Source organism: Heloderma suspectum, chromosome 7, assembly GCF_057233095.1.
Source record: "Heloderma suspectum isolate Gila_16-S chromosome 7, 16-S_ref, whole genome shotgun sequence".
NCBI classification, from domain to species: domain Eukaryota; kingdom Metazoa; phylum Chordata; class Lepidosauria; order Squamata; family Helodermatidae; genus Heloderma; species Heloderma suspectum.
The window spans coordinates 125,327,731-125,340,328 of NC_139464.1; the positions used below are offsets into that span (position 1 = coordinate 125,327,731).

The 12,598-nt window shown below is 45.0% G+C and overlaps 1 protein-coding gene across 1 annotated transcript in view; it reads left to right on the forward strand.

Moving 5' to 3' along the window:
- VWF (von Willebrand factor) overlaps positions 1-12,598 on the forward strand; it is a 273,421-nt gene that overhangs the window by 39,952 nt on the left and 220,871 nt on the right. Inside the window, exons 7-10 of the mRNA XM_084811394.1 lie at positions 478-694; positions 2,572-2,694; positions 9,742-9,853; positions 10,334-10,380. Of these exons, the coding sequence (XP_084667520.1) occupies positions 478-694; positions 2,572-2,694; positions 9,742-9,853; positions 10,334-10,380 (499 nt within the window). The remainder of the gene's footprint in view (positions 1-477; positions 695-2,571; positions 2,695-9,741; positions 9,854-10,333; positions 10,381-12,598) is intronic.

Genomic DNA, 12,598 nt, shown 5'->3' on the forward strand with positions numbered 1-12,598 from the left:
GGGCTGGAGCAGCTCCCCTCTAAAGAAAGCCTACACAGTCTGGGGGTTTTAGCTTTGAAAAATGGTGAGTACGGGGAGAAATGATAGAGGAATATAAAATTACGCATGGTGTGGAGCAAGTGGGTAGGCCTCTGTCGCCTTGGCTTGTATCAAATTGTGTTGTTTTGCCAGCAGCCCCCTGCTCTGGAGGGTTGGGGCATGCTCCAGAGCAGATTTGCCGTATTCAAAAACCACAGAATCTCCATGTTTGTTCGTTCCCTTGTATCTGCAGTACACGAGACAAGAGTGAGCTGGGGAGAGAGCATGCAAAGCTGAATCCTGCTCCTGATCTCTCCCCAGAGAAAATTAATGGGGCTGAGGAAGGGAGTAGCTTCTGAAGGGTCCCATAGTAACATCTTTTCCCACCTCAGTCCACCCCTATTCTGTGACATTAATTGTAATACCTTTTTGACAGTTCCTATTGTTCTGTACCTTCAGGATGTTATAGAGAATTGCCAGCTGCTAAGGACATCCACTGAATTTTCCAAATGTCATCACCTGGTTGACCCAGAGCAATTCATTGGCCTCTGTGAAGAAGACGTGTGCAGATGCGCCCAGGATAGGAACTGTCACTGTCCAGTTTTTCTGGAGTATGCCAGAAACTGTGCTCAGCAAGGTGTGATTCTGGAAGGGTGGCCTGCCAGCAGTGCATGCAGTAAGTTTCATCATGCAATTTAATTTAGGCAGCTTAGAGTGACACATTTTGAATGTCTAGTTCTGAACTCAAAGCTGCCCTTGGACATGATTCTCTGTGTGCATAGATGGGGCATTGCCTGCCCTACCTCCGCATCTCTGTGGTCAAGCCAGTTGTAGGTGACTGAAAGGTTCTGTTTTGTAGCTAGTGCTCTTTAATGTCTGCATGCAGCTGCTTGGAAGGATCGTCAGGCTGTGTGGAGCAGGATGTCATCAGTATGCCAGTGACATACTGCTTTTGGTTTTCATATAATCCAGCAGCAGCAACTGAGCTCTACTTGGGGCTACTTGGGGCTGTCTTTGAAAATGGTTCAAAAGCTTCAGCTGGTGCAGAGTGCTACAGTGGAAGCAGAGTAGTCCGATTATGGCTCAGTTGCTCTGGCTTCCAGGTGTGCTGCAGGTAGCACTTTCCCCCATATTTACTGCCCCAGTTTCAAACTGTGCGCCATCCTTAAAGGATGTGTGAATGGTATGCATCTGTATATAGGCGGGTTATAAATTGAATAGATAAAAAAACAGTGTGAGTTTGGGGCTGTGCTGTCTCTGTGGAATGCTCTGACAGAGGCACTGTTGGTGACTTCTAGGGATGGACAGATCAGACTAGTTTTGGTCCATGTCAGTTTCACATCTGTTCATGTTTGTCCTGTTCTTCCATTAATCTGCATTTTATTTTTAATCACATGAAAATGTGTACACATTTTAAACCAGGGGTGGGGAATGTGTGGCCCTCCAGATGTTCTTGTATTGCAACTCCCATCAGCCCTAGCCTGTTGGTGAGGGACGATGGGAGTTGCAATACAAGAACATCTGGAGGGCCACACATTCTTCATCCCTGTTGTACGCACATTTTATGGCAAAATATACATTTTTATATGCATTTGATCATAAAATACACATTTTATATGTATTTTGGTGTTTTCATTAAACCTGAAAATGGAATCACAAAATTTGGAGAACTGCAGAATCAGAAGGATAGCTGTGTTCTCATCTGCACATTAGCTTGGGAAGTGCAAGTCAGCTCAGTTCGCTTCTAAATGCGGACCATACAAAATCCACCTGTGCTTTCTGGCATTCTGTTTTAGAAGCTCGTTTAATGGGCAGGAAACTTCCTTGCTGTTGTGGGCTCCGCTGCTTTGTATTGGGTTTGCTTGATTTTGGCAGTGCTGCTGGCTTTTAGCTTAGTTGCCTAACGTAGAAGTTTTCACTTCTTTTATTCTTAGTAATATACCCTACTGAACATTAATCAAGTTATTGTGTGGTGTGATCCTAAGCATATTTATTATGAAGTTAGGGATGGGTGAGAAATTTGTTTGGTTTGCACTGCAATGGAAACTTTCCAAATACACATTTCCCAACCATAAATAGGAACAAGAACACAGTTAGACATCAAATTCTGTATTTTTCCAAAGTTTGTGATGCAGTTCACTGCAGCCCCCCCCCCCATGTGTACAAAAAATGCTTACCTTTGAAAATGTGTGCACAAAAACTGTGTGCATTTGAAACAGTGCATACAAAAATTTGTATGACAGGGTAAATATGCACAAAAATGCTTTATTCAACGGAAAAATTGCCAGCAAAAATGCATACATCTTGGATAAAAGAATATATTTTGAAAAATGTGCACAAAAGTATGTATGAATATTTTACCAAATTTCAGATGTTCACTGTAAGATAAATTATACGTTTCTGTAGAATACTTACCTACTTAGAAATAAATAAAAATAATTTTGAAAAATACAATAGAAGAACTCCGCATGATTCTACTCCTTCCATCTAATTAAGGAGTTTACTAGTAGTTTCATGAGGTATTTGTGTCTGAAATTCATGTAACCTTTCCAGGGCCAAGATGTCCAGTTGGCTTGGAATATAAGGAGTGTACATCCCCTTGTGCCAAAACCTGCCAGAGCTTGAATATCAATGAAGTGTGTCAAGAAAAATGCGTTGATGGCTGCAGCTGCCCTGGTAATTTATTTACTGATTTGTTTATACCGGAAAAATTTGGGGACTAGCTCTTCCAATTTTATTTAAAGAAGGAAATCAGTGTCTGTTTTTATCTCTCTTCTCACCCCCTCCCTTTTTCTCTGTCCCCCGTTAAAGCAGTTTCTATACTGCCTGCATGTGTATTTTATCAAAGAGCTACTATTTAATAAAAAGAAATGAAGGCCTATGTGAGTTCCAGCATTGGTTGGTGATCCATGAATTCTTTCTTTTTGCCTCCAAATTCTAGCATACTTCTGAATTAGTTCTAAGCAATTTCAGCTGTTAGGGAAAGAAAGGAAGATATGCTGTGAGGGGTTTCTTTCTTGAGCATGGAGAAGCACGATTGTGTACTCTTTTGAACTAGACAGATACGCTGTCCTATACCAGTTCACTGACTACAGCGGTGGAGGCTTTTTCATAAGGCCAAATATGACTTGGACTCCCCAAAGAAATAAAAGGAACACTGCAATTAATTAATTAATTATTACTGTGTGAAATCAGTGACTAATGAATCCTGGTTTTCTTTTGATTGCCCAGTCCTATTGCTTCTCTCTCATGTCTGAGTCTCTAGTCTCAAGAGGGATTTTCATTCAGGCTTCTCTGATGCTCCCAGGGCCAGGGGGAGCAGCCTGCCAACTAGAGACTCACAGGCCAAGCTCCCTTGCTCCAAGCTTCCTAAGACAGGCGGGACTCAATTACTAGTTTCACTTTGGGGGCCTCTTCTCATGGGATTGGCAAAGCTTTCAGTCAATGGCTGGTGAGGCTGCCAGCAGTTGTAAGGCAATTTTCAGCCAGTCACATAAATCATAGAATTATAGAGCAGTAGGGTTGGAAGGGGCCTACAAGACCATCGAGTCCAACCCCCTGCTCAATGCAGGAATCTAAGTCAGAGCATCCCTGGCAGATGGCTGTCTAGCCTTGTCTTGAATGCCTCCAGTGTGGGAGAGCCCACCACCTCCCATGGTAATCGGTTCCATTGTCGTATTGCTGTGACAGTCAGGAAGCTTTTCCTGATGTTCAGCCGGAATCTGGCTTCCTGTAACTAGAGCCCATTATTCCGTGTCCTGCACTCTGGGATGATCGAGAAGCGATCCTGGCCTTCCTCTCTGTGACAACCTTTCAAGTCCTTGAAGAGTGCTATCATATCTCCCCTCAGTCCTCTCCTCTCAAGGCTAAACATGCCCAATTCTTTCAGTCTCTCCTCATAGGTCCTTGTTTCCAGTCCCCTGATCATCTTTGTTGCCCTCCTCTGAACCCTCTCCAGCTTGTCTGCATCCTTCTTAAAGTGTGGTGCCCAGAACTGGACACAGTACTCCAGATGAGGCCTAACCAGTGCTGAGTAGAGGGGAACTAGTACTTCCCGGGATTTGGAAGCTAAATCCGGTTAGCCTGGCATGGGGTCAGCCCCTATACTGTCTGATACCACTTCCCTCCAATTGGGTGACTTTTCCCTAGGAACCAATTGCCATATTAGGAAGAAAACACACAATTAATTCTAAACAGCATATGGCTTCCTCCCTTTGTGTTTACAAGAGGCCTGGTTCCTTTAACAGGCTCAGGTGGTGCAAAAACTCATTGCCTAGAGTATTTGTATATAGACAGGGTATAAATCGAATTAAATAATAAAAAAGGTAAGCCTGGCCTAGTGGGCTTTTATGTTCAAATTTGTACCACGTGAACTCTCTCTCCAAGGAATGATGTTCAAATTTGTGTCTCTTCCCTCCAAGGTGGCAGATCTATCATTCCCTCAAACCCCTTTTATTCTCACAGAATCCCTATGGTTTAAGCTGGGAGATAGTGACTGGCCTAAGCTCACCCAGAGATCTGGCTATGTGGCTGTGTGAGGATCTGAAGTGCTTAATATTAATTTTTTCTTGATAGATTAAAAAAGCATGAAGTCTCTTAAAGTATACATTTGTCTTGGGATGGTTGTGTTTTGTATTGTTATTGTACTGTGGCCTCACACAGCACCCAATATGAAAGGCTTTGAGCATGAGCAGAGTATACAGTAGAAATGTCTCAGTGACTGGGTTCGGATGTCACAATAACCCATGATGGCTTAAGTAAGCCACGATGGCTTAATTATGCCATCGTGGTGGAAGTTTTTTTTAACCCACGACGGCTTATTTGGCCAAAATCACCCACTCTGATAACCCACGATCTGTAGAGTGGGTTATTTAACCCATTGTGGGTTATCGTGTCATCCGGTGGTCACCGTGGGTTATTTTGGCCAGCTACAGAGCTGTGCAGGAAGAGCAGTCAAAACTGCTGCCACTCTGCTCTTTGCTGGCTTAGCGCTTAGGAAAACGCTAAAGTGATCAAGGCAGCAGTGTAAGGGGGGGGGATGAGCAGGGGGTTGTTCCCATGGATGATTTGCTGTGAATTTTGGGAGCATTTGGAGGGCATTGGCGGTAGATGACATTGTGGAAAACTGAAGCCATCCCAGGCTTTGCGGTGGAAAATCCATGTTTTCTGAGACTACTTATACTCTGGTGTCCCCCCCCCCCAATTAATTCAGGTTCTCCGCGCTTCTCGTGCTGTGTGCTCCTGTCCTCCACACCTACTTTGGCATGATAGCCCTGCCCAGGGGTGTGTCAAGGGGTGTTTCCCCTGCCTGTATTTCCCCAAGGTTTCTGCCATTTTGCAGCTGGGCACTCCAGAGTTCCAGTATTTATTTCTCCTTGTTTCACTTTGCCAGTCATTGCAGTTGCTTTTTATCTTCTTCACTGCATCAGCCACCCTGCATACCTAGGTGACCCCTGTTTAGGACCCCCCCTATTTTTTGGGATAATAAACCAGGTAAATTGTAAAGGCATGTTCTCAGTATCGTGCATTGCAGTAACTGTGATCGCCCAGACTAACTGGTAACCACTCAGCTACCCCAGCTGACTAGGGAAGGTGACCTGAAAGATCTCTCTGATGTGTGCGCGCCCCTTTCACCCTACAAAAGTAACTGTTTGTGAGGCACACACAGAATATAGAGGTTAAATTTGTGAACTCGTTATTGCTGGAAAGGGCAATTGCACATTTAACCGGGCATAGCTGGCATCAGGGGCTGACCACTGCAGCTTTTGAGAGGGGAACCTGCGATCATGCATTTGGCTGGGCTCAGCTGGCATGAAGTTCTAACTAGTTCTGCTGTTAGCAATGGGAACCCACAACTGGCTGAGCCTGGCTACAGGGAAAGCAAACCAGAGCAACCTCCCCCTTCTGGGCATGTTTACTCAGAAGCAAGAAATAAATCTCGCTCCCCTGCAGCGAATCTTTAATGCTAAGGCATTTAAAGGGTTAAAGGCCAACTTTAGTAACTCGCCCTAAAGTGCTCTTTTGGTATCTCTATCTCCATGCTGTGCTTCTTTGAACTACTATTCTGTAGTTTCTCTGTTGTTATGTAAAGTCACAGTAGTGATCATTTGAGATCCTGGGAGCTTCTCATCCCACTGCGAGCAGGGAGGAGGCGAAAGGGGGGCAGGGTAGAAAGGGGAGTGGGAAGCAATAATTCCCTGGCAGAGTGCTGGAATAGGTCAAAATTGAGAGGCTGAGCTGCTTTCACAGAAAGCCTTTAGATGTTGCACTCCAGAATTGAGGATTTTGGCTTCGCAAGGCAAAAGTGCACACATTGGAGAAAAACGGTGGCGGCAGCAGCCAGGGGAAGAGCTAATATAGTAGCAGAAGGGAGCCTTCAGAATTGTGAATTAGTTGCCCTCCATTCACAATAATGTACTAGCCTAGCCGGGAGAGCCTGGACAGGGGTGGGAAACAAGCCTCTCTCATTGGTTGAGCAGCCCCTGCCAGTCTGATGACGTTCAGTTCTACTCCCCCCACCCCAGCCAGAAGTATGTTCCTTTCAAGCGCTGTGTGACCCCTGAAAACCAGATTTTAATGGTGCTGTACACTCGGCTTTTCTTGCTTTGTGTGTCCCTGAGGGAGGGCCCAAAGCGAATTCCATGAAAATCTGGGTAATACTCCAATGCGCTTCTCATTCTGTTCTTGTGAAGATCCCCCCAGGATTGGGACCAAACCTCATAGCCAGCTGCCCCTATTCAGGAGGCACCTGATGCATCATTGAAATCCAGCGCCCTGACAGCGGTGAAAATCCAAGGTGGCTAGAAAACCTTGGGGATTTGCAGGATCCAGACAACACTTCATACACAGCCCCCCCCCCCCGCCCAGTCTGGAGGCACCCCCTCCACCGTCAACACCCTGCACGATCACTCACCAAGCAGCGAAAATCCCGAGTACAGCAAAAAGGGGGATGTGGTTGCAAACCCTTGCGGGGATTCCAGGATTGGGACCAAACTCCACACACAGCCTCCCCTAGTCAGGAGGCACCCGATCCACCACCAGAACCCTGCGCAATGACCCCAGAGGAGTGAAAACCCAAGTGCAGCAAAAAGGGGGAGATGCCTATAACACCATGGGAGTTTGCAGGATCGGGACCAAGCTTCGTAGAGATGTCATGCTCATTCGCTAAAGCGGAATTCTCCCCATAGACATGGCCGACAGAGGCTTTAACGTCTTCCCAGTACTGCAAATTCTTAATCTTTAGGGGGATTTGACAATCCCAAAGGTATAGCCTGGCCTCAGGGTGCCTAACTTAATTTACGGAAATATAAATAAACAAGGGTACCAGATCTAGTGTGATAATGGGCAAGAAGTGACTGTATCAGATGCTAGAGGAGTGGCAGATGAAAGCTTCGAAAACACATCTCAGGGGGCTGCCGGCGAAGGGTTTTTGCTTGGAGCGCAGACTCGGTGTCCAAGAATCCTGAACATGTGTACCACACTACCACTACAACTGTGACGTACTCGACTACAGCAGAGTTGTTGCACAGCTAAACTGAGCCACGGGGTCAGCGCTATTCGTAGTCATATATTCCCTGATGGCACCGAGCTCTGGCCGTGATTGCGGGAATTAAAAAGTTCCGCAATTATGTTCATGGTTGTTGTCTTGAAATCCAAACTGATTGCAAGCCTCTTCTAGGCCTCTTCACGAAAGACAAGCCAACGCCACTTATTTTGTCTCCCCACATACAGCGGTGGAGCGTTATGCTACAGACACATGATTTCATGCTCACATACAGACCCGGGAGGACGATTGGTACTGCAGATGCATTGAACTGCTTGCTGTTGCAGACTGCCGACCATTTCGTTCCTCCTGCAGCTGAGGCCCTCATGCTCAAATCCATGTCTGACCCTCCTCTTCAAGAATCACAGATAGCTTGAATGACAGCAAAAGATCAGCTCCTGGCACATCTACTCAACTGGATGCGGGGGGGGGGAGGTGCCCGAGAAATTGGCCAAACAGTTTAGACATTTTGCATCACGCCGACTTGAACGGTCAGCTCATAAGGGTTGCCTTCTATGGGGCGATCGGGAAGTAGTGCAGGAAGGAGGAAGGTGGGTGATTCTGGAAACGCTACGTGCTGCACAACCAGGCATAGTCCGGATGAAAGTTCTAGCCACGAGCTATGTGTGGTGGCCATGAATGGATAATGACACAGAATATACCACGAGGGGGTGCAGCATCTGCCAAGCTACGCACCATAATCCGCCTAAGGCACCCGTTTTTACCTGGGAAACAACAAAGAACCCACGGTTGCACATCCAGACGGATTCTGCCGGGTCTTTTCAAGGCAAGTATTTCCGGATTGCATTCCAAATGGCTTGAAGTTGTGGTTCTTCTGAATCTCACTTTAAGGGCTTCCATAATGACCCTCAGGCAGCTGTTTGCAACCTATAGACTGCCAGATACCATTGTGTCTGACAATGGGACAGCTTTCACCTCCAGTGAGTGCCAAGACTTTGCAAATCACAGCCACATTAGGGCTGTCACCATCATACCGCGCAGACCCCAGGCAAACGGCCAAGCTGAGAGAATGGTGCAGACTACAAAGGATGTGTTAAAAACAATTGTGATGGGAGACTGGGACACTAGGCGGGCAAGGTTCCTGTTTGCTCAGCAAGTTGCACCCTGTCCGTTGACAGGATCTAGTCCTGCTGAACTCTCTATGGGTCGGCGCCTTAGAACATGTCTAGATCTGATCAACCCTGACCTAACTAGAGACCAGCAGCTGTGAAAAGAAGAGGAGTCAGGTTCTGCCTAGCATCCTCTGCTCTACAATTTTTCTCTCTTCAGGAGCCTGTCCATGGCCAGGAACTATAGAAATGGTTCTCAGTGGGTTCCGGCCATAATCAAATGATTCACAGGACCCATTTCCTACACAGTGCAGACCGAAGATGGAGAGCATTGGAAGAGACACTCAGACCAACTATGCAGATGGTCTGTGGGAAAAACCACAAGTACCAGCCCAGTTCCACTAAACTCCAACGTAGCTTACTTTAATGGGTTGCTGAACTTCGTGTGTGTATGTGCGCATGCGGGGGGTGGGGGGCACCCACTCAGTTACCTCTTGTCAGTATTTTGCTGCTGTCAGAGGAACGTGCAGTGCTCTGCTTAGTTTCTCGCTGCAGCACACTTCTTCAAAGTGAGGATAATTGCGGAAAACAGCGATGAGGTCCAGTTTCTAATAGGGAGGGTGGCGGGCCAACAGCCTTCATTTCTGTTGCCTTTGCTTTCATCAGGTGCTCTTAGAGAAATTGTTTAATCTTTCTGTATCACAAACCCACCCACCCACAATCATTTAATAATTCTAAAAAGCCTAATCTAGGGCTTCAGGCCCTTTCTTAGGCCTCCCGTTCAGCACATTCCTACTCATTAATAGTGCATTAAGGATGATTACAGAAATTAGGCAGTGAGAACTGGCCCATTATTTTTTTTTCTTGATGTAAGCTGATTTTAGGAATATCCCAGAGGGGCCCAGGCCCCAATAGCATCCGTCTCCCCCACCGCTAGTAATGTCAGCATGCCAAAGTTTGCAGCAGTGGCAGCAGCTGAATGATGCCAACTGAACTGATAAGTATTTAAGACTCACTTGTGTAAAATACTATCCTCTTTAAAACAGGATTTAGGGTAAAGCATAAGCACAGCTCAAATACTTTTCTTTTTTTTTTTGCTGGTCTCTCCAGAAGGTAAGCTACTAGATGGTGACCTCTGTGTTGACAGCTCTGACTGCTCCTGTATAAATGCTGGCAAGCGCTACCCTCCTGGCTCATCTGTCTACCGGGACTGCAACTCATGGTAAATATATAGAAGCAATTAAATTGCTGGATAATCCACACTGGGAACATTGTCACAGGTGACTTAGGAAGGCAGTGGTGGGGTGGTGGTGGTATTCCCAGATAATTCAGATCCCATGTGACTATTCCTTAGGGACCAGTATATTTCTTGCCAACTCTCTATTTTTACACAGTGAGGACCAGCCTATACATGCAGCAGAATCGAGTGCTAACATTGATCTGGGACTGTGCTACTTCAAGTGAATGATTCAGTAATAGCTGCTATTAGCTGCAGGGGAGAAGAAATACAGGCACTATGCCGAGTGCCCTGTATAGTTTCCCTTATGTGGCTAATAGCAGTGAGTGGTGGCAGTATTCGCTTTATTTATTTATTTAAAACATTTGTATCCCACCCTATCTCACTTATATCTCAGGACGTAAATAATAATAGGAAATATTACATTTGTCTGTGTATCTAATCCATAAAAATTGTATTTCCCAGTATTTGCAGGCATGGCATCTGGATCTGCAGCAACGAACCATGCCCAGGTATGTTGATTCTGAACATGATTCTGGAACATTTGAGTGAATCAGCATCATATTTCAGTCATACCTTTTAACCATCCCATTCTGTGAAGAACATTCTGCTTTTTCCCTCTTACAAATTTATTTATTACATTTCTATACCACCTATTAGCTGAAGCTCTCTGGGCAGTTTACAGGACAAAACCTAAATCCATAAAATGCAATAACATAATAAAACATAATATAAATCCATAACTTTAAGACAGAATAAAACTAAAGTAGCAACCAAGATATAAGCCCGCAGCAATGCAAAGATCTAAAAATGCAGTAACACCATTTTTATGACTGAAGGGCTAAAAAGCCTGGGTAAAAAAAGGGCTTCACTTCACAAGACCACAATGTAGATGACAGCGGAGCCTCTCAAAAGCTGTCCCTATGACCTCACCCAGTGCACTCATGCTTTCCCCCTTATGTGTTTTCTTATCATTTCTAGGCCAGTTTTCCGTCATACGGCATTTTTCTGTCATACGGCCAGTTTTCTGTCATACCTATCACCACTATTCCCAACTCTTCTGCTCACAATTTTTCTTTATTCACACTTTAATCATGTTATACCACCATACATTTTCCTTCAATTTATTTATTTGTTTGTTTGTTTATTTTATTTACAACATTTGTGTACCACTCCACATCTAAACAGATTCTGGAGTGCTGGACAAGAGATAAAATGAACCAAAGATAAAAAGAAGAAACATGGTATTAAGATTATTCTTTAAAAAACAGAGTGCCGATAAAACGAAGGCTGGTCAGCCAAGGAAGCCTTCCTGGAAAGGAGTTGTTTTCAGGAAGCACCGAAAACAACCCAGTGTTGGCGCCTGCCTGACCTCCAGAGGCAGGGAGTTCCTTACGACAGGAGCCACCACACTGAAGGCTCTTCTCCAGGTGGACTCCAGTCGGGCCATGGGTCCATGTGGAACCACCAGGAGCATGCCCTCTGATGACCTCAGTGATCAGGCAGGTAGGTAAGGGAGAAGGCGCTCTCTCAGGTATCCAGGTCCCAAGTTGTTTAGGGCTTTGTACACTAATACCAAAATCTTAAACCTGGCCCAGTAGCAAAAGGCAGCCAGTGCAGTTCCCTCAGCAAAGGAGTTGCATGCTGAAAAGGGGCAGCTCCCAATAACAGCCAAGCTGCTGCGTTGTGTACTAACTCCAGCTTCCGGAGCAGCCTCAAGGGCAGCCCCACATAGAACACATTGCAGTAATCCAGTCTTGAGGTTACTAGCGCCTGGACCACTTTGGCCAAGCTGTCCCTGTCCGGGACAGGCTGTAGTTGGTGAACCACACTCTGAGCCACCATGGCCACTTGGGCCTCCAGCAACAGTAATGGATCTAGGAGTACCATAAGAGTACCAACCTGATCTTTCAGCAGGGAGAGTGCAAGCAGACTGGCTGGGACTGGCGGGGTGGTGGTGGTGGTGGTGATGGTGGTGGTGGTGATATATTTGTTGTTCCTTTTAACTGTGGCTAATGGGGACATATCTGGACTTAATTTTACTTTATAATTATCCCATGTTTTAAGTAATTGGTATGAATTTTCATTCTACTAGATTACCTCATTCTCCTTTAGGGATCTGTAAGAGTCTCTTAAGGGAGTATTGACACAATCCATTATCTCTGTCTCTTGTCATCCATAACCTCACACAACCTAATTGTGCTGCTTCATAATAATATATCAATAAATTTGGAACTGCCAATCCTCCTTTATCTGTTGAAGCTTGCATGGTATTGGCTTCAGTCTTAGGTCAATTATTTTGCCAAGTAAAGTAATCTATGCTCTTTAGCCAGCTTTTCACCTTATGATAATCAGCTAACAAGGGCAATGATGTAAATAAAGATAAAACATTGGGATAAGTGTTGTTTTAATCATGGATACCTTCCTGGCCATCCACTATAACTTCTCTCCCCTCCCCTTCTTTTTATATCCAACTTTATTTTTTGAATCAAGGTTTCATAATTAAGTTCTGCAATCTTCCTGATATCAGCTACTAATTTAATTCCAGGTATCTCACTGCTTTATTTGTTATAAGCAAACCATATTGAAATTCTATATGTATCAAATACATATATTTGATACATATAGATACATATATATCAAATGTATATTTGATACATTTGTCCTTAAGTTTTGCAGCAGTGAGAGATTCAATTACTAATGTACATAATAGAGGTGAAAAGGGATAAG